At 45.7% G+C, this 19,705-nt stretch overlaps 1 protein-coding gene across 2 annotated transcripts; it reads right to left on the reverse strand.

Annotated features, from left to right (window-relative positions):
- Positions 1 to 238: 238 nt before the first annotated feature.
- On the reverse strand, positions 239 to 6,422 carry LOC119334311 (probable RNA methyltransferase At5g51130). Of its 2 annotated transcripts, XR_005161266.1 has the most exons (9): positions 6,080 to 6,422; positions 5,156 to 5,270; positions 3,074 to 3,121; positions 2,006 to 2,258; positions 1,812 to 1,899; positions 1,645 to 1,710; positions 1,159 to 1,227; positions 753 to 1,072; positions 239 to 506 (listed from the first exon to the last, which is right to left on the reverse strand). XR_005161266.1 is itself a non-coding variant. In XM_037606902.1 (8 exons), exons 1-8 carry the CDS (start codon positions 6,272 to 6,274, stop codon positions 983 to 985), a joined length of 924 nt encoding a protein of 307 aa, XP_037462799.1. In that variant the 5' UTR covers positions 6,275 to 6,422; the 3' UTR covers positions 653 to 982. The 2 variants fall into 2 exon arrangements, 1 of the variants encoding a protein (XP_037462799.1); XM_037606902.1 differs by lacking the exon at positions 239 to 506 and having other exon boundaries at positions 653 to 1,072.
- Between the last annotated feature and the right edge of the window lie 13,283 nt (positions 6,423 to 19,705).

The following is a 19,705-nucleotide window of genomic DNA, read 5'->3' on the forward strand; positions in this document are numbered from 1 at the left end:
TTGCGCCCGCCACTGGCAACTATCCAGATTGCAGTGGCGGGTGCTAGCCGGTACCCATAGGAGAAACCCTCTCAATAATCGCGGGCTCCAATGTTGGGGTTGAAACGCTTTACCAATTTGACAAAAATCACTAGCACGTGCATTGCACGAGTTGATGACTAGTATATATTTTTTGAAAAAAGAATACGAACAGTACAATAACTAGCCAGCTCGCTAGGACCTGGTCCTGACCGGCGGTGGGAGAGAGAAGGGATTCCTTGCTTGGCTTGGGGCAGGGGAGAGGATGGAGATGGTTGCACCTCTGCTATGTGTGCCTTCTTTTGGGCTTCTTTTTTATTTTCGGAAGATCAGCTTTTGGAATGTGGTTGCATCTTCTTGCTTTGGGCTTCTTTTCTATTATTGGAAGATCCTTGGAGCTTTTGGAATGTGGTTGTATCTTCGGACAGTGAGTGATCAATGGCTTTTTCTGCAGATTGCTCGTGGAGTGGGCTCTGGTGAAGCTTGAGCTGCAAGGGACAGAGACATTAGCGATTCTCCTCGGCTGCTCCAGAGCTGAGCAAAGCAACTATAGTGTCTGAAAGTTGATCTAATCAACCCAAAGATATGCCTGTTTATGTGATTGTAAAACCGCGACAAAACTAGGATGTTCATAGGAACAGAAATCTTATATTACTGGAAGGTTTCTCTGGCATACAAAATTCATCTACACAAAGGCTAATTGCCTAAAGTCTGACAAAATTATCGGAAACTACCTAGGGAAGGCAAAACCCCGACAAAATTTCCCTATCCATATCATTCCTTGGGCGCTTGTTGAAAAGAACACTTCCACAAACTGCTAATCTAGCGTCATGTGAAACCTTGATCATCATATTTGTACCAAAGAAAGCACCGGTGAAGCTCAACAAATCCCGCAGAACCAAACTTCCGCACCCGAAGCATCACATGAGCCTCTGGGCAAGAGGCAAGTGTCAATCTCATTCCATCATTTGTGGTAAACTTCAATTGGGCGATCAAAACCAGCGACAGAACCAACCAATCTGTTGGTAATCACCTCTGCTGACCTGAATCCTACCTGCAAGCACCACTGCATGGTTTACAACAATTCTGCTGCAGGGAACTGGAAAAGAACATAGCATTAGTTACCGATATAGCACGCACCTTGTCCAGAAGTATCTCCCGGAATTTCTCAGGATATATACAGATATCATTGAAGTTTTCTTTGGCAACCTGAAATCCAGCAGAAAAAAGGACAGGACGATGTGAGTTAACTTCCCCCATGAAAGATTGAGAAGAAATAATTGTTTCATCGATGGATCAGGATTTTTTTACTAATCATTCTAAGATGCATAAGATTGTGTGATCAGGGGAAACAAAAGCAGGTTAGGTGAGAGTAAGACCCCAATGTAAATGATGAAAGACTTAAAAAGAACGTAAATGATGAAAGATCAGGAAGCAATTCAAACCAAGAAGTACATCCAGCTTTGAAACAAGCAAGGGACCAAAAGAACAGTTCAATGCAACATACTCATGGCTACCCTTCAGGCCTTCACAAACAGAGTCGGAGCTTTAAAGTTGAAACTACACCATCTCAAGCCAAAAACGAATCATGTAGCATCAGTCATCAGTCTGACAATTAGAAATTACCTCTGACACTAATCTGTTTTTCCTATACGAGGTCCAAGGTTGAGGCTCCATGATAAAAATCCCTCCCTGCAAAACAAAAGAAGCCAGCAGAGAGAAGACAAGGTATTGTTAGTTTTTCCTCTTACCACAGAGATCCAATTTAGGGACAGCAAAAGAGAAATAGATACCGGTCTTAGAAGACTCCATATCTTCACAAACAAAGTGATTATGCCATCATCACCCCAGTTCAGGTGGATCCATTTTGTCACGCTCAAACTGCAAGAGAACAAAAGCACAACCAATCAAGATGACATTCAATTTAGATAGTGACTAATACAAAAAAAAAACTCTGACATGTCTCTCTTGTAAATTTGCAACTTACCACATGATGGTGTCATACTGTTCTGTATATCTGTGTGTGCTCTGGACAAAATTTTCAGACCGAAAAGAAACAATTTCAAAAAGATCAGGTTGTTCGTGTTTAGGAATATCTCCATTTGGCATCTCAGATACCACTTCTTCTCGACAGCTCTGAGTTGTGGAGTCTGACGAGTTATGAACCTTGGCACTTTCCGGAGCCACCTTGCCTGTTCGAGATATCCTTCTTAAATTCCAGTTAGCAGTTTCAATCAAACCTACAAGGTTAAGATCATAATCAGTTTCATTTGACAAACATAACACAGCCAACCTTTGGCTAGGCAAGAACACACAAACATTCCGAAACTACAAGGAACTATTCAAGTATGGTTGATGATATTTATTGGTAATCTGTCAAATATTATTACTTAATTACGAACCATGCATCTAACGTCAGAAAATTACAGAAATGCAAGTTTGACTGTCATAAATGCACATTCTGCTAAAAAAATAACATTATAAATCTCATACAGAGTTTCATGATTTCAAGATAGGTTCAGTTATCAATAGAGAAACATTGAATTTGTACACATGAAGGCGTTGGCATCACCAAGGATTTTATGCCATTTAAGAAAAATGTCCCCACCAAATCCTACTCCCTCCGTTCCGAATTACTTGTCGCAGGTATGGATGTATCTAGATGTATGGATGTAATTTGGAACGGAGGGAGTACTTCTTTAGACTCGCAAACACAACACACCTCACAAGCATTGTGTCAATAGAATAATTACGAACTACTAACAACACTGAGCTGGGATATGCAATAACCGGTCGAACAGGACTATTTTTTTTTCATTTGCATTTTATATTGTCCAGAAATGAGCAATAATGTTCTCAGCACACAACATTATATACAGAAAAACACAAAATGTACATAAAGGCTGCTGTGAGACAAGCATCAATCAGATCTTCAGATTGTTTTTTGAAAAGATTCCAGCTACCAGGTACTTCATGCACTAAAAACAAACAATATGAAATCTGAATTACAAATATACAATATTCCTTCATTAAATATTACAATAACAGTTTAAACCTTTATCAATGTCAACTCCAAGGATGCTTCGACACACAAACTTCATCGCTGCACAAGGTAAGAAAATTAGAGATGAGCAACGGTGTTTGTCAGGAAATTAATTTAGAGAAAAAACATTCTACAGTATATATCTCTCTTGCAATTGTGGCATCTGCCCAAATTTTTTTGTACATGTCACCTGTGATGTATTGATTTCTAACAAATGAACGTCAGAAGAGCCACTAATCACTGCATAGAATAATGAAGCAGAAGTCCAGCTACAGCTAATTGGCATTCGGTTCTTATATGGTCAAGGGTTGTCAAATGAAACTATGCTATTGCAGACCATAATAATAATAAGTTAACAAAGGTGGCTGACATGTTTATGTAGGGTGGTCTCAACCATATTACAAGTGACAATCTAGTAGAACCAGGGGTCCTACCGGACCTGCTCCGGAGTTTGTAGGGGAAGGATGGAGTGGGGCGGGGCGATGATCGGGCGCGCCGGCGGCTGGGCGCCGTCGCGTCGGAGGGAGATGGCGGCGGCGGCTAGGGTTAGAGGTGGCTAGGGTTTCGGCTCCTCTTGGAGCCGGGCAATAGGGATAATAATATTCTTATTGCTTAATTCCAAAAAGAGTCTTGCAGCCTATATTTATAACCTAGATAACTTGCATAAGAATTAACCTAAGATAACTTGCATAAGAATTAACCTAAGATAACTTGTGGGCTAAGATTGCCCGGTGGGCCTAGCTAAACCGGCCATAACACTTCTCCCCGCCTGCACAAACAGCTCGTCCTCGAGCTGTAAGGTGGGGAAGCGCTTGCGGAACTCCTCAAGGCGATCACCCAGCGTCAAACACCTTCTCGACAGCTGGGGCGGCCAGGTCAGCGGCGACGGCGTCCTCCGGAATGTAGTCTGCAACCTCCAGGTAGAAGAGTCGCGGGCAGGCATGGCCGGGCGTGTAGGGCTCGTCGCAGTTGAAGCACAACCCTTGGCGGCGACCCTCGAGTAGCTCGGCTGAGGTGAGCCGGCGGAACGGGCGCGCCGCGGTCACGGCGAGGGGTGCCGCAGAAGCCTGCGCAGGCCGACCCTACGCGGAATCCGGCCCGGGTAGCGACCCAGCGGTCAGGGACGGTGATTCCTGCTGGATGGCCACCGCGCGGCGCTCGAACGCGCGGGCGTAGTACATGGCCGACTGGAGATCCTGGGGTCCCCGAAGCTCCATGTCCACGCGGATGTGATCCGGAAGTCCACCGACAAAGAGGTCGGCCCGCTGCTGCACCGTCACACCCGACGCATGGCATGCCAGGGCCTGGAAACGGTCGGCGTAGTCCTGCAGCGTGGAGGTGAAGGGAAGGCGGCCGAGCTCCGCCAGGCGGCTCCCGCGAACCGGAGGCCCAAAGCGAAGGAGGCAGAACTCGCGGAAGCGCTCCCAAGGGGGCATGGTGCCCTCGTCCTGCTCGAGGGCGTAATACCAGGTCTGTGCCGCACCGCGGAGGTGGTACGAGGCGAGCCAGGTACGCTCCGATGCGAGGGTGCGCTGCCCGCGAAAGAACTGGTCGCACTGGTTGAGCCAGTTGAGGGGGTCCTCCGTGCCGTCATAGGTGGCGAAGGCGATCTTGGCGAACCGCGGCGGTGTCTGGGTCGGAGCGCCGTGTCGAGATGGCTCAGGGGTGCGGAGCAGCGAGGCGGGTGGCGCCTGGTCGGAGTACTCCGGGTAGGGACCGGCGGAACCGGATGGCCCACCGAACTGCGGGAACGGAGTCGGCTGTTCGGGGGCCGTGGTGTAGACCGGCGATGGCGAAAACCCAGCCATAACACAATCTAAAATAGATGGCACATACTCGATTAAAATTATCCTAACGTGACCATATGAATAAAACAAAGAATATTTACAATAATTTGCTAAATAATGCTTATGTCAATCTGGATAAGACTTTCATAATCAATAAGAGAAACTAAAACAATGTAACTGCAGGGTAACAGTAGTCTGGTAATTCAAGAACAGAAGCTATAACATTGAAGTTGAAAGTCATGTGAATAAGACCAGAAGATCATTAACCAAACAAAACAGAACAAAATTATTATCCCCAGAACATTACCTAGACCAATTGTGACCAAACCTTGGTTGCATCCAATATCGAGACAATCCTTGCCTGCAAACCACTCCTCCTTGAATATCTCAAGGCGGGGATCTTCACCAACGTTACGATCAATCTGTTGAACATCAAAAGATTGAAGTTATCAGCTAAGGTTGGTTGATCCAGCCATTGAGTACCTTTTTGTTGTATTGAGTGAACTATCATGTGCAACATAGACCAATTAAATGTCCAATCTAATGAATAGACCCTCTGTCGGTCTATCTGCCTCCTTTGTACAGGTGAATTTAGCATAAGCAGATCTGTCAAAACAAGTACGTGCAACTAGGCTCCATGTTTGCTTACTCCTTCTCTGCCAATAGCATTACAACATCACCTGTGGGGCATTTATTAATCAGAAATTATCCTACATGTCCAATATGGGGTCAAAGGCTCAAAGCAGTGGTGATTACTGTGCCCCCTAAAATTCGACAGCCATGTCACACACAGTACCGCAAACGTTGGATTGTCTAACTAGGCAATTTTAACACCAAAATACCCAACAGATAACGTCTATGCTGGTCTACTGCAAACTACAATAAAACAAAACAGTATATTCATCTCACTCCAGTTTCCAATCGATGCAACAAATATGGGAACCACGGGTCCTAGTAGTTGCAAAACTCGAGTTCTGCAAGCTCTTGAGACACAAATCAATGTCGAAACCTATCAGCACATTTCATCAAACAGCTTGGGCGCGTCTTAAGCAAAAGCTTCACTACTTTCAACTAAGCAACATAATCCGTGCATACCATCCCAGTCCTAGGAACATCGCAATCTCCAGCAAATCATTTCACCAAATAACTCCCCGGCATGCAAAACACAATGAAGATTCACCGTTTGTTAGAGAGGCCACGGAGTGGAGGGGAGAAGCGCGGTTCAACTCACTCGGTAGCCGTAGTAGTTCCTGTAGTTTCCGTAGATGAAAACCTCCTTGTTCTTCTGCTTCTTCCCTCTACCTCCACCCCCGCCACCTGCACCGCCGCCGCCGTTTCCTCCTCTTCCCTGTGCGTCGCTCCGTTTCCTCTCGGCCTCTCCTTTGGGTCCCTTGACCGCGGAAGGTGGCTGCGCGAGCGCGACCATCCTCTGAGGAGGGGTGGCTCTCTTCGTCGCCGCCTTGTCTCCCTTCGCGCGGACGGTAGTGGGGAACAGCGGGCGGACGGCGAGGCAGAGGAGAAGAAATCCTTCGAGGCGAGAGGCTTTTGCGGCGCCAACTTGAGGAGAAAAGGAGGAAGGACCCGGCGAACAGCAAGAAAATTAACACGTAAGCCCCTGCGGTGCGGTCCATTCGAAAATTAGTTTTGAACACGGGAAGGCATGTGCACTGTTTTTTTAGAAATAACCACATATATTTCATTAGACAAACGTATTACAAAGAGTACATATGTGATCATTACAGAAGACATACATAGATGTCTTGCAATATTGCAACAAAGACTTCACAAGAAGTAAAACTAGAATTTCACTTCGGCAGAATCTTGTGCCACGCCCAAACATCGGCCACCATCGTCCTCCTACGCCGCTGAGGCAACGTCGAAAAAAGAGGAAGACTGCCTTCATACCAAGATCTAAAGGAGCATCTTTGCATACAGCAATATTTTGCATTATTTCTTTAGGAACCCGCATAGGCTCATTTAAATTTACTAGGAATTTGTCCGTGCCTTGCAACGTGTAACGGGACATACTTCGTTGTAGAGCAAACACAATGTTCATGAATCAAGATCGTTTAATTTGTCAGCTGATAATGTTTATCCAGCACGAACATTCCCATGAAGAATTAATGTGCACGACAATGATACACTCTGTAGGATTGGCTCGCATCTGGTTCATATTCTGTGGATGACATGGATCACGGTGCGCGGCGCCAACAACAATAATATGATGATGATGGAAACTAATCTTATACGACCCGGATCGTACACTTTCATCATGAGACCTTGTTCATTGATGTACACTTGGCAAACATGAATCTCAATGCAGCCAACCAATTAATCCTCCTCTAATTACAGTAACAAAGCGCTAGTCCTCATCTACCAAATCTCGACCCCCTTTCTTCTTCGGCGTTCATGCTCGCTCGTTGCCGCCACCGCAAGCTCAAAATAATCATGAATCTCCTTTCCTTCTCTGGCTTCCTCTGTTGCTAGTCGGTGCTTTTGGAAGCTCGTTTTGTCGTGGTAGCATCGGAGCTCCGTCCCTGCTGCTCTCCCCGCCGTCCACGACCAGGCTCCTCGGCATCGCGGCAACCACCAGCGCTCGCTGTGTCCCTAACCACCGGCCCTCCGTCCATGGCTACTTCCCATTGACATGCTTGTTGCATCTTGACACAAATATAACTTCAAGTTCAGAGCATGTCTGTCGATTGCAACACGAGCTCTCATCTGCTGGTTACAACACAGAGTAGCTGGGGCAATGTCGTGAATTTGGCCACCGAAGGGATGGAACGCGTCGGGATGGGTGGTGTGCTTGGTGTCGACGAGCTCATCGGCGGCGATATGGCGCGTAGCCACACCGGCTGCTAGAATTTGGGAGCATTCTGGAGTTTGAAACATGATTTGCAAACGGGTAAGTGAGCAACAAGAAGGTTGCTGCTTTGAGATTGGTGTTGCTGCGCATTTCACACAAGAGGAGGTCTCACGATCGACTTCGTACGACCCAAGTCGCATAAGATTATTTTCCGATGAAGAGAAGATCTCTCGGGCTACTTCATATATGGTCCCGATGCTTACAAGTGTCTCATGGCTTGTTGATGATTATTCAAGATTCACTTGGGTTTCTTCCTCGACGACAAATTGCATGTACTCCCTCTATAAACTAATATAAGATCTTTTAGATCACTAAAGTACGAAAGATCTTCAAGGCTTCTGTGAGAAAAGCACAAAATCAATTTGAGGTAAAGATCAAGAAGGTGTGAAGTGACAACGAAACCAAGTTCAAGAATTCTAAGGTTGACAAATTTGTTGACTAAGAAGGCATTTCGCATGAATTCTCCAGGACCTGCACTCATCAACAAAATAGAGTTGTTGAGAGGAAGAATCAGACCTTGATCGAGATGGCTAGAATGATGTTCGACAAGTACAAGACTCTAAAGCATTTTGGGCCTAAAGCGGTTCAAAAGGCTTGTCATGCCACGAACCGGCTTTATTTCCACAAGATACTTGGCAATACAGCGTATGAACTTCTAACCTGTAACAAACCAAAAGTTGGATACTTTGGAGTATTTGGCTAAAAAATGCTACATTCTTGGTAAGCATCTTTGTTCCAAATTTGCTCCTAAGTCGCACGAAGGTTTTCTCCTTTGTCACAAAGCAAATTCTCGCACTTATCAGGCCCTCAACAATTTCACTCGGAAGGTTGAAGAACCGGTACATGAGAAATTTGATGAATCTAATGGCTCCCAAGTTCAGCAATTGCCAGATGTTTTAGGTGATAAGGAACCTTCGAAAGAAATCAAGGATGAAAGGGCATTTCCCTACTTTATGTTTTGGATGATGATGACAACCCTTTGTTGGTCTAATTGTGTGCTATATGTTTCAGGTTCTCGATGCTTAGGCTTACATCGGATTGCTATTGCCTCTCGTAGGAAAAGATCGAAGACGTGTCCTCTACGCTTTTATTTTCTTTGGTCGTAGAGTTCCCGTACTATCAAGAGGGAATCCTCATTAGGAAGCTCTGGGGGAATATTTTCACGTACACTTTCCTCTCCCCTCATTGTCTTCCTCAGTTGTGAGAGAGAGTGTTCCCCCTATCTTTCCTTCTGTTTTCTGCTCTTCCCAATGGTTGTACCGCCCCCTGGAGCGGTTGTACCGCTGGACCTTGTCGCTCTCCAGCTTTTACTGAGCGGTTGTACCGCTGCCTCCGGGCGGTGGTACCGCCACCTTGCTCAACAAAGGCTAGGGTGGTGGTTCCGGTCATGCACCGCTCAAGTACCACTCAAGGTTCTGTTTTGATGCGGTTCTCGGGCGGTGGTGGCCCGGTTGATCCGGTCGATCCTCGTTGACCGGTACCACCGGTGGTCTGAGCGGTTCTTCCGCTCAGAACTTCGCCGTCCAAGAGCTCAAGGCCATGCGGTTGTTCCGGTCTTGCACCGCTCAAGTACCGGTCTCGTCTCTGTTCTGAGGCGGTAGTTGTGCGGTGGCTGGGCGGTTGGTCCGGTCATTTTTCTTAACCGGTACTACCGCCTAGTGGCCCGGTTGTACCGCCTGGTAGGGTTCTGCAGCTACACCGTGAGTCCCGGTTGTACTAGGACAAGGACCGGTTGTACCGCTGCGGGGCTGAAAACGCAGCAACGGCTGGATTTTTAGGGTTGCTATATAAGAGTGTTTCTCCCACCTACCACTCTCACCTTTGACCTCTCTTACTCCACCATTAATGCACTTCAAGCTCTCTTGCCCGATCTCTCTCCATAGCCACTCAAACTTGTTGATTTGCTAGGGATTGAAGGAGGAGACCTAGATCTACACTTCCACCAAAGGATAATTGCTTCCCCCATACTTTCTTGTGTGTATTTTGTTACTCTTGGGTGTTTGAGCACCCTAGACGGTTGAGGTCACCTCGGAGCCATATTCCATTGTGGTGAAGCTTCGTAGTTTCGTTGGGAGCCTCCAATTAAGTTGTGGAGAGAGCCCCAACCTTGTTTGTAAAGGTTCGGTCGCCGCCTTCAAGGGCACCAATAGTGGAATCACGGCATCTCGCATTGTGTGAGGGCGTGAGGAGAATACGGTGGCCCTAGTGGCTTCTTGGGGAGCATTGTGCCTCCACACCGCTCCAACGGAGACGTACTTCCCTTTAACGGGAAGGAACTTCGGTAACACATCCTCGTCTTCACTGTCTCCACTCTTGGTTATCTCGTGCCTTTACTTGTGCAAGCTTATTTGTGTTATATCTCTTGCTTGCTTGTGTTCCTATCCTTGCTGCATCATATAGGTTGCTCACCTAGTTGCATATCTAGGCAACCTACTTTGATGCAAAGTTTAAATTGTTAAAGAAAAGCTAAAAATTGTTAGTTGCCTATTCACCCCCCTCTAGTCAACTATATCGATCCTTTCAATTGGTATCAGAGCCTCGTCTCTTTATTAAGGACTTTACCGTCCGAAGAGTATGGTTGATACCGTAGACGGTGTGGAGGAACACTCCGGTGCGAATCTGACCTCGTCTATGGGCGATGGGGGAACCTCGGTCTCTCGTGAGGAGTTCAATGTGACCTTGGAGACATTGAAAACCTCCATGACGATTGAGGTTGAAAGCATGTTTACTAAATTCCTTGAGGGGCTTAAACTTTCCACCGCACCGTTAAAAGTGGGTGATCCCACCGACAAGGTGACGGATGCTATCTCCGATAAGGGGGAAGCTAGTAGTGAAAAGGCTCCTTCTTCTAGTGGTAAAAATGGCACCGGCATCGTTGCTCATGTGGAACCACCACTTGTTTATGGTGGACCGGTTCCCTCCACTCATTTGAATCATGTCGGTCCTCCCCCTAAGATTGTAAAAAATGAGGACTTTGATTCTTGGGTTTACCGCTTTAAACGTCATTTAAATCATGTGAACACTAACCTTTGGAGAATCATTGAAGAAGGTTTCTATCCGCATGATCCAAGCAACTTCACTCCTCGAGAAGCCGCGGATAATCAATTCAATGAGAATGCTCTCTTCATCATTCAAGATGCAATTCCACCCGAAGACCTACCTCATCTTTGTCCCTTCGCCTTGGCCAAAGATGCATGGCATTGTGTTGTCTCTCTCTACCGGGGAAGCGCAAGCATTCAACGCTCCAACTATGAAGTGGTGCAAGATGAGGCCGATGAGTTTGCAATGAAAGAAGATGAAGAACCTCGTGAGATTTATCGGGGAGTAACCAAACTCGCAGTCTCACTACGAGATCACGGGAGAAAGGACACGGATGACAATTGGATCAAGCGCAAATTCCTCAAGGCAATGATGCCCTATCACAAGGCCATGTCCTCCGTCATTCGTCAAAGACCGGACTTCCACACTTTGACCTCAAGCGAAGTGTTGGATGAGTTTGTGGCCATGAACATTTTGGACAAGACCGCCGACAATGAGGTGCTTCGTTCTCAAAGGGCAAAGAAGCCCAACCTTGCATTGAAGGCCAAGCTGTCCGTTGAAGAAGAAGAAGAGGAGAGCAACCTCGAGGATACAAAGTATGCATATCATGAACACATGGCACTCGCTTCAAGGCAATTTTGGAGCAAGAAAAACTCGAGGCCAAACTTTAGCAAACACAACTCAAGTGGCACGAAGAGCAAGCAACATGTAAGGACTTGCTACAATTGTGGCAACGTGAGTCATTTTGTTGCGGAGTGCCCGTACGAGAAGAGGGAAGACAATGGTGGCAAGCTCATCTGAAAGGACAAGGCCAAGTCGTTCCCCAACAAGAGCAACTTCACCAAGAAGACTCCTCCCAAGGCATTGGTGGTACAAGAAGACTCCTCCCAAGCCTTTGGAGCTCCTTCACATGGATCTCTTTGGGCCTCCATCCTTCGATAGTCTTGGGGGTAGGAAGTATTGCTTGGTGATTGTGGATGACTACTCAAGATACACTTGGGTGTATTTCTTCAAGAGGAAGAGCAAGACCCAACAAACCGTCATTGACTTTGCAAATGAAGCACAACATCAACACAATGCAAAGATCTTGACAATAAGAAGTGACAATGGCACGGAGTTCAAGAACTACACCTTGGATGAGTTTCTTAGTGATGAGGGGATCAAGCATCAATACTCCGCACCTTACACTCCTCAACAAAATGGTGTTGCGGAGAGGAAGAACCAGACGTTGATGGATGCGGCAAGGACCATGATGGCGGAGTTCAAGTCTTCGTACAACTTTTGGGCCGAAGCCATCAACACCGCATGTCATGCATCCAATCGGCTCTACCTCCGCAAGGGCTTGAACAAGACTCCATATGAGATACTCACCGGTAACAAGCCCAACCTCAAGTACTTCCGGGTGTTCGGGTGTAAGTGTTTCATTCTCAAGAAAGGTGTCCAGTTGTCTAAATTTGAGGCTAGAGCTTATGAGGGCATATTTGTTGGTTATGCTACAAACTCTCATGCTTACCGTGTCCTCAATAAATCCACGGGACTTATTGAGGAGACGTGTAACATGGAGTTTGATGAGAATAACGGCTCCCAAGTGGAGAAAAGTGGCACTTGTGATGTAGGTGATGAAATTCCTCCCCAAGCCATAAGAAGAATGGGTGTTGGCTTTATCCTACCCATTGAGGAACCCCTTGTGGCCGAAGGAGAAGGACAAAGCTCCACTCAAGTGGAGCCATCACCAACCCAAGGCCCACACGCTTCCGAAGAACAACATGAAGGCTCTCATCCTCAAGAACATGACCAAGGGCAAGATCACGCTCAAGACGGTGTTGACACATCAAGTGATGCCCAAGGTAAAGTTCTCTCCTTCGAGCAAGTTCAAGAACAAGAACAAGCTCAAGACGACGCCCAAGATGATCAAGTGACCACTCCTCGTCTCACTCCCGAGGAGGAATTAGAGCGTCGTTCCGTCAAGGTTGCTTCCAAGCTCTCCACCAAGGATCATCTCATGATGAATGTGCTTGGAAGCTTAAGAAAGGGGGTAAGCACTCGTAGACAATTAGCAAATTATTGTGAGCATCACGCGTTTGTCTCTTGTGTGGAACCCCACAAGGTCTATGAGGTGCTAGAAGATCCGGATTGGCTCAATGCCATGCATGAAGAACTCAACAACTTCGAGCGCAACAAAGTGTGGAGATTGGTACCAAGACCGACGGGGAATCACAATGTCATTGGAACCAAGTGGATATTTAAGAACAAGCAAGATGCCCATGGGATTATCATTCGCAACAAGGCTCGTTTGGTAGCACAAGGCTACTACCAAGTCGAGGGTATCGACTACGGTGAAACCTTTGCTCCCGTTGCTCGTCTTGAATCTATTCGCATGTTGATTGCTTATGCTTCTCATCATAACTTTAAGTTACAACAAATGGATGTGAAAAGTGCTTTTCTTAATGGTCCCATTAATGAATTGGTTTATGTCAAGCAACCCCCGGGGTTCGAGGATCCCTACTTTCCCGATCATGTGTATCAACTTGATAAGGCACTCTATGGCCTTAAACAAGCCCCACGTGTGTGGTATGACCACCTTACCGAGTTGTTACAAGACCGTGGTTTTGAAGTTGGGCTAATCGACCCCACTCTTTTTACTAATAAGGTCAAAGGGGAGTTGTTTGTGTGCCAATTATATGTTGATGATATCATATTTGGTTCCCCTAACAAAGCTTTCAATGAGGAATTTGCCGCTCTCATGACCTCAAAGTTCGAGATGTCTTCCATGGGAGAGTTGAAGTTCTTTCTAGGGTTCGAAGTGAAGCAAAGAAGATAAGGAACCTTCATCAACCAAGCCAAATATACTCAAGACATGCTCAAGAGATTTAAGCTAAGTAATGTCAAGCCGGCTTCCACTCCAATGCCCACCAAGTGCCAACTTGACATAGATCCCAATGGTAAAGTGGTGGATCAAAAGGTATATCGCTCCATGATAGGCTCCTTGCTCTACCTTTGTGCATCTAGACCGGATATCATGTTGAGTGTGGGAATTTGTGCACGGTTTCAAGCCGCACCTAAGGAAAGCCACTTTCTGGCGGTCAAGCGAATCTTTCAATATTTGGCTCATACCCCAAACTTTGGCTGATGGTACCCAAGAGGAGCAAATTTCAAGCTTGTAGGATATTCGGATTCCGATTGGGCGGGAGACAAAGTGGATAGGAAGTCCACTTCCGGAAGGTGCCAATTCCTTGGTTGCTCTTTGGTAAGTTGGTCTTCTAAGAAGCAAAGTTGTGTGTCTCTCTCGTCCACCGAAGAGGAGTATGTGGCGGCCGGTAGTTGTTGTGCACAACTCTTATGGATGAGGCAAACTTTCAAGGATTACGGTGTCATTTGTGACAAAGTGCCTCTTTGGTGTGACAATGAAAGTGCCATCAAGATTTCCCTCAAGCCGGTGCTGAAGGAAATATGCCCTAGAGGCAATAATAAAGTTATTATTTATTTCCTTATATCATGATAAATGTTTATTATTCATGCTAGAATTGTATTAACCGGAAACATAATACATGTGTGAATACATAGACAAACAGAGTGTCACTAGTATGCCTCTACTTGACTAGCTCGTTAATCAAAGATGGTTATGTTTCCTAACCATGAACAAAGAGTTGTTATTTGATTAACGGGATCACATCATTAGGTGAATGATCTGATTGACATGACCCATTCCATTAGCTTAGCACCCGATCGTTTAGTATGTTGCTATTGCTTTCTTCATGACTTATACATGTTCCTATGACTATGAGATTATGCAACTCCCGTTTGGCAGAGGAACACTTTGTGTGCTACCAAACGTCACAACGTAAATGGGTGATTATAAAGGTACTCTACAGGTGTCTCCAAAGGTACATGTTGGGTTGGCGTATTTCGAGATTAGGATTTGTCACTCCGATTGTCGGAGAGGTATATCTGGGCCCTCTTGGTAATACACATCACATAAGCCTTGCAAGCATTGCAACTAATGAGTTAGTTGCGAGATGTTGTATTACGGAACGAGTAAAGAGACTTGTCGGTAACGAGATAGAACTAGGTATTGAGATACCGACGATCGAATCTCGGGCAAGTAACATACCGATGACAAAGGGAACAACGTATGTTGTTATGCAGTCTAACCGATAAAGATCTTCATAGAATATGTAGGAGCCAATATGACCATCCAGGTTCCGCTATTGGTTATTGACCGGAGACGTGTCTCGGTCATGTCTACATTGTTCTCGAACCCGTAGGGTCCGCACGCTTAAGGTTTCGATGACAGTTATATTATGAGTTTATGAGTTTTGATGTACCGAAGTTAGTTCGGAGTCCGGGATGTGATCACGGACATGACGAGGAGTCTCGAAATGGTCGAGACATAAAGATTGATATATTGGACGGCTATATTCGGACACCGGAAGTGTTCCGGGGAAGTTTCGGATAAAACCGGAGCACCGGGGGGTTACCGGAACCCCCCGGGGGTTAATGGGCCTCATGGGCCTAAAGTGGAGAAGAGGAGGGGCTGCCAGGGCAGGCCGCGCGCCCCCTCTCCCCCTAGTCCGAATTGGACAAGGAGGGAGGGGCGGCGCCCCCCTCTCCTCTCTCCCTTCCTTCCCCCTCTCCTACTTGGACAAGGAAAGGGAGGGGAGTCCTACTCCCGGTAGGAGTAGGACTCCTTCTGCGCGCCTCCTACTAGGGCCGGCCGCACCCCCCCTTGGATCCTTTATATACGGAGGCAAGAGGCACCCCATAGACACAAGTTGATCCACGTGATCATATTCTTAGCCGTGTGCGGTGCCCCCTTCCACCATAGTCCTCGATAATATTGTAGCAGTGCTTAGGCGAAGCCCTGCGACAGTAGTACATCAAGATCGTCACCACGCCGTCATGCTAACGGAACTCTTCCCCGACACTTTGCTGGATCGGAGTCCGGGGATTGTCATCGAGCTGAACGTGTGCTAGAACTCGGAGGTGCCGTAGTTTCGGTGCTTGATCGGTCGGGCCGTGGAGACGTACGACTACATCAACCAAGTTAACGCTTCCGTTGTCGATCTACAAGGGTACGTAGATCACACTCTCCCCCTCTCATTGCTATGCATCACCATGATCTTGCGTGTGCGTAGGAATTTTTTTGAAATTACTACGAAACCCAACAGTGGCATCCGAGCCTAGGTTTTATATGTTGATGTTATATGCACTAGTAGAACACAAGTGAGTTGTGGGCGATATAAGTCATACTGCTTACCAGCATGTCATACTTTGGTTCGGCGGTATTGTTGGACGAAGCGATCCGGACCGACATTACGCGTACACTTACGCGAGACCGGTTCTCCCGACGTGCTTTGCACATAGGTGGCTTGCGGGTGACAGTTTCTCCAACTTTAGTTGAACCAAGTGTGGCTACGCCCGGTCCTTGCGAAGGTTAAAACAACACCAACTTGACAAACTATCGTTGTGGTTTTGATGCGTAGGTAAGATTGGTTCTCGCTTAAGCCCGTAGCAGCCACGTAAAACTTGCAACAACAAAGTAGAGGACGTCTAACTTGTTTTTGCAGGGCATGTTGTGATGTGATATGGTCAAGACATGATGCTAAATTTTATTGTATGAGATGATCATGTTTTGTAACCGAGTTATCGGCAACTGGCAGGAGCCATATGGTTGTCGCTTTATTGTATGCAATGCAATCGCTCTGTAATGCTTTACTTTATCACTAAGCGGTAGCGATAGTCGTGGAAGCATAAGATTGGCGAGACGACAACGATGCTACGATGGAGATCAAGGTGTCGCGCCGGTGACGATGGTATCACGACGGTGCTTCAAAGATGGAGATCACAAGCACAAGATGATGATGGCCATATCATATCACTAATATTGATTGCATGTGATGTTTATCTTTTATGCATCTTATCTTGCTTTGACTGACGGTAGCATTATAAGATGATCTCTCACTAATTATCAAGAAGTGTTCTCCCTGAGTATGCACCGCTGCGAAAGTTCTTTGTGCTGAGACACCACGTGATGATCGGGTGTGATAGGCTCTACGTTCAAATACAACGGGTGCAAAACAGTTGCACACGCGGAATACTCAGGTTATACTTGACGAGCCAAGCATATACAGATATGGCCTCGGAACACGGAGACCGAAAGGTCGAGCGTGAATCATATAGTAGATATGATCAACATGGTGATGTTCACCAATGAAACTACTCCATCTCACGTGACGATCGGACATGGTTTAGTTGATTTGGATCACGTAATCACTTAGAGGATTAGAGGGATGTCTATCTAAGTGGGAGTTCTTTAAGTAAATTAATTGAACCTAAATTTATCATGAAACTTAGTACCTGATAGTATCTTGCTTGTTTTTTCTTGATTGTAGATAGATGGCTCGTGCTGTTGTTCCGTTGAATTTTAATGCGTTCCTTGAGAAAGCAAAGTTGAAAGATGATGGTAGCAATTACACGGACTGGGTCCGTAACTTGAGGATTATCCTCATTGTTGCACAGAAGAATTACGTCCTGGAAGCACCGCTGGGTGCCAGGCCTGCTGCTGGAGCAACACCAGATGTTATGAACGTCTGGCAGAGCAAAGATAATGACTACTCGATAGTTCAGTGTGCCTTGCTTTACGGCTTACAATCGGGACTTCAACGATGTTTTGAACGTCATGGAGCATATGAGATGTTCCAGGAGTTGAAGTTAATATTTCAAGCAAATGCCCGGATTGAGAGATATGAAGTCTCCAATAAGTTCTATAGCTGCAAGATGGAGGAGAACAGTTCTGTCAGTGAGCATATACTCAAAATGTCCGGGTATAATAATCACTTGATTCAATTGGGAGTTAATCTTCCAGATGATTGCGTCATTGACAGAATTCTCCAATCACTGCCACCAAGCTACAAGAGCTTCGTGATGAACTATAATATGGAAGGGATGAATAAGACTATTCCCGAGCTCTTTGCAATGTTGAAAGCTGCGGAGGTAGAAATCAAGAAGGAGCATCAAGTGTTGATGGTCAACAAGACCAATAGTTTCAAGAAAAAGGGCAAAGGGAAAAAGAAGGGGAACTTCAAAAAGAACAGCAAGCAAGTTGCTACTCAAGAGAAGAAACCCAAACCTGGACCTAAGCCTGAAACTGAGTGCTTTTACTGCAAGCAGACTAGTCACTGGAAGCGGAACTGCCCCAAGTATTTGGCGGATAAGAAGGATGGCAAGGTGAACAAAGGTATATGTGATATACATGTTATTGATGTGTACCTTACTAATGCTCGCAGTAGCACCTGGGTATTTGATACTGGTTCTGTTGCTAATATTTGCAACTCGAAACAGGGACTACGGATTAAGCGAAGATTGGCTAAGGACGAGGTGACGATGCGCGTGGGAAACGGTTCCAAAGTCGATGTGATCGCAGTCGGCATGCTACCTCTACATCTACCTTCGGGATTAATATTAGACCTAAATAATTGTTATTTGGTGCCAGCGTTAAGCATGAACATTATATCTGGATCTTGTTTGATGCGAGACGGTTATTCATTTAAATCTGAGAATAATGGTTGTTCTATTTATATGAGTAATATCTTTTATGGTCATGCACCCTTAAAGAGTGGTCTATTTTTATTAAACCTCGATAGTAGTGACACACATATTCATAGTGTTGAAGCCAAAAGATGCAGAGTTGATAATGATAGTGCAACTTATTTGTGGCACCGCCGTTTGGGTCATATCGGTATAAAGCGCATGAAGAAACTCCATACTGATGGGCTTTTGGAACCACTTGATTATGAATCACTTGGTACTTGCGAACCGTGCCTTATGGGTAAGATGACAAAAACACCGTTCTTCGGTACTATGGAGAGAGCAATAGATTTGTTGGAAATCATACATACAGATGTATGTGGTCCGATGAACGTTGAGTCTCGTGGCGGATATCGTTATTTTCTCACCTTCACAAATGACTTAAGCAGATATGGGTATATCTACTTAATGAAACACAAGTCTGAAACATTTGAAAAGTTCAAAGAATTTCAGAGTGAAGTTGAAAATCATCGTAACAAGAAAATAAAATTCCTATGATCTGATCATGGAGGAGAATATTTGAGTTACGAGTTTGGTGTACATTTGAAAAATTGTGGAATAGTTTCGCAACTCACGCCACCCGGAACACCATAGCGTAATGGTGTGTCCGAATGTCGTAATCGTACTTTACTAGATATGGTGCGATCTATGATGTCTCTTACTGATTTACCGCTATCGTTTTGGGGATACGCTCTAGAGACGGCCGCATTCATGTTAAATAGGGCACCATCAAAATCCGTTGAGACGACGCCTTATGAACTGTGGTTTGGCAAGAAACCAAAGTTGTCGTTTCTGAAAGTTTGGGGCTATGATGCTTATGTGAAAAAACTTCAACCTGATAAGCTCGAACCCAAATTGGAGAAATGTGTCTTCATAGGATATCCAAAGGAAACTATTGGATACACCTTCTATCACAGATCCGAAGGCAAGACTTTTTGTTGCTAAATTTGGAAACTTTCTGGAGAAGGAGTTTCTCTCGAAAGAAGTGAGTGGGAGGAAAGTAGAACTTGACAAGGTAACTGTACCTACTCCCTTATTGGAAAGTAGTACATCACAAAAACCTGTTTCTGTGACACCTACACCAGTTAGTGAGGAAGCTAATGATGATGATCATGAAACTTCAGAACAAGATACTACTGAACCTCGTAGATCAACCAGAGTGAGATCCGCGCCAGAGTGGTACGGTAATCCTGTTCTGGAAGTCATGCTACTAGATCATGATGAACCTACGAACTATGAAGAAGCGATGGTGAGCCCAGATTCCGCAAAATGGCTTGAAGCCATGAAATCTGAGATGGGATCCATGTATGAGAACAAAGTATGGACTTTGGTTGACTTGCCCGATGATCGGCAAGCAATTGAGAA

The sequence above is a fragment of the Triticum dicoccoides genome, chromosome 7A, assembly GCF_002162155.2.
Source record: "Triticum dicoccoides isolate Atlit2015 ecotype Zavitan chromosome 7A, WEW_v2.0, whole genome shotgun sequence".
Taxonomy (NCBI): domain Eukaryota; kingdom Viridiplantae; phylum Streptophyta; class Magnoliopsida; order Poales; family Poaceae; genus Triticum; species Triticum dicoccoides.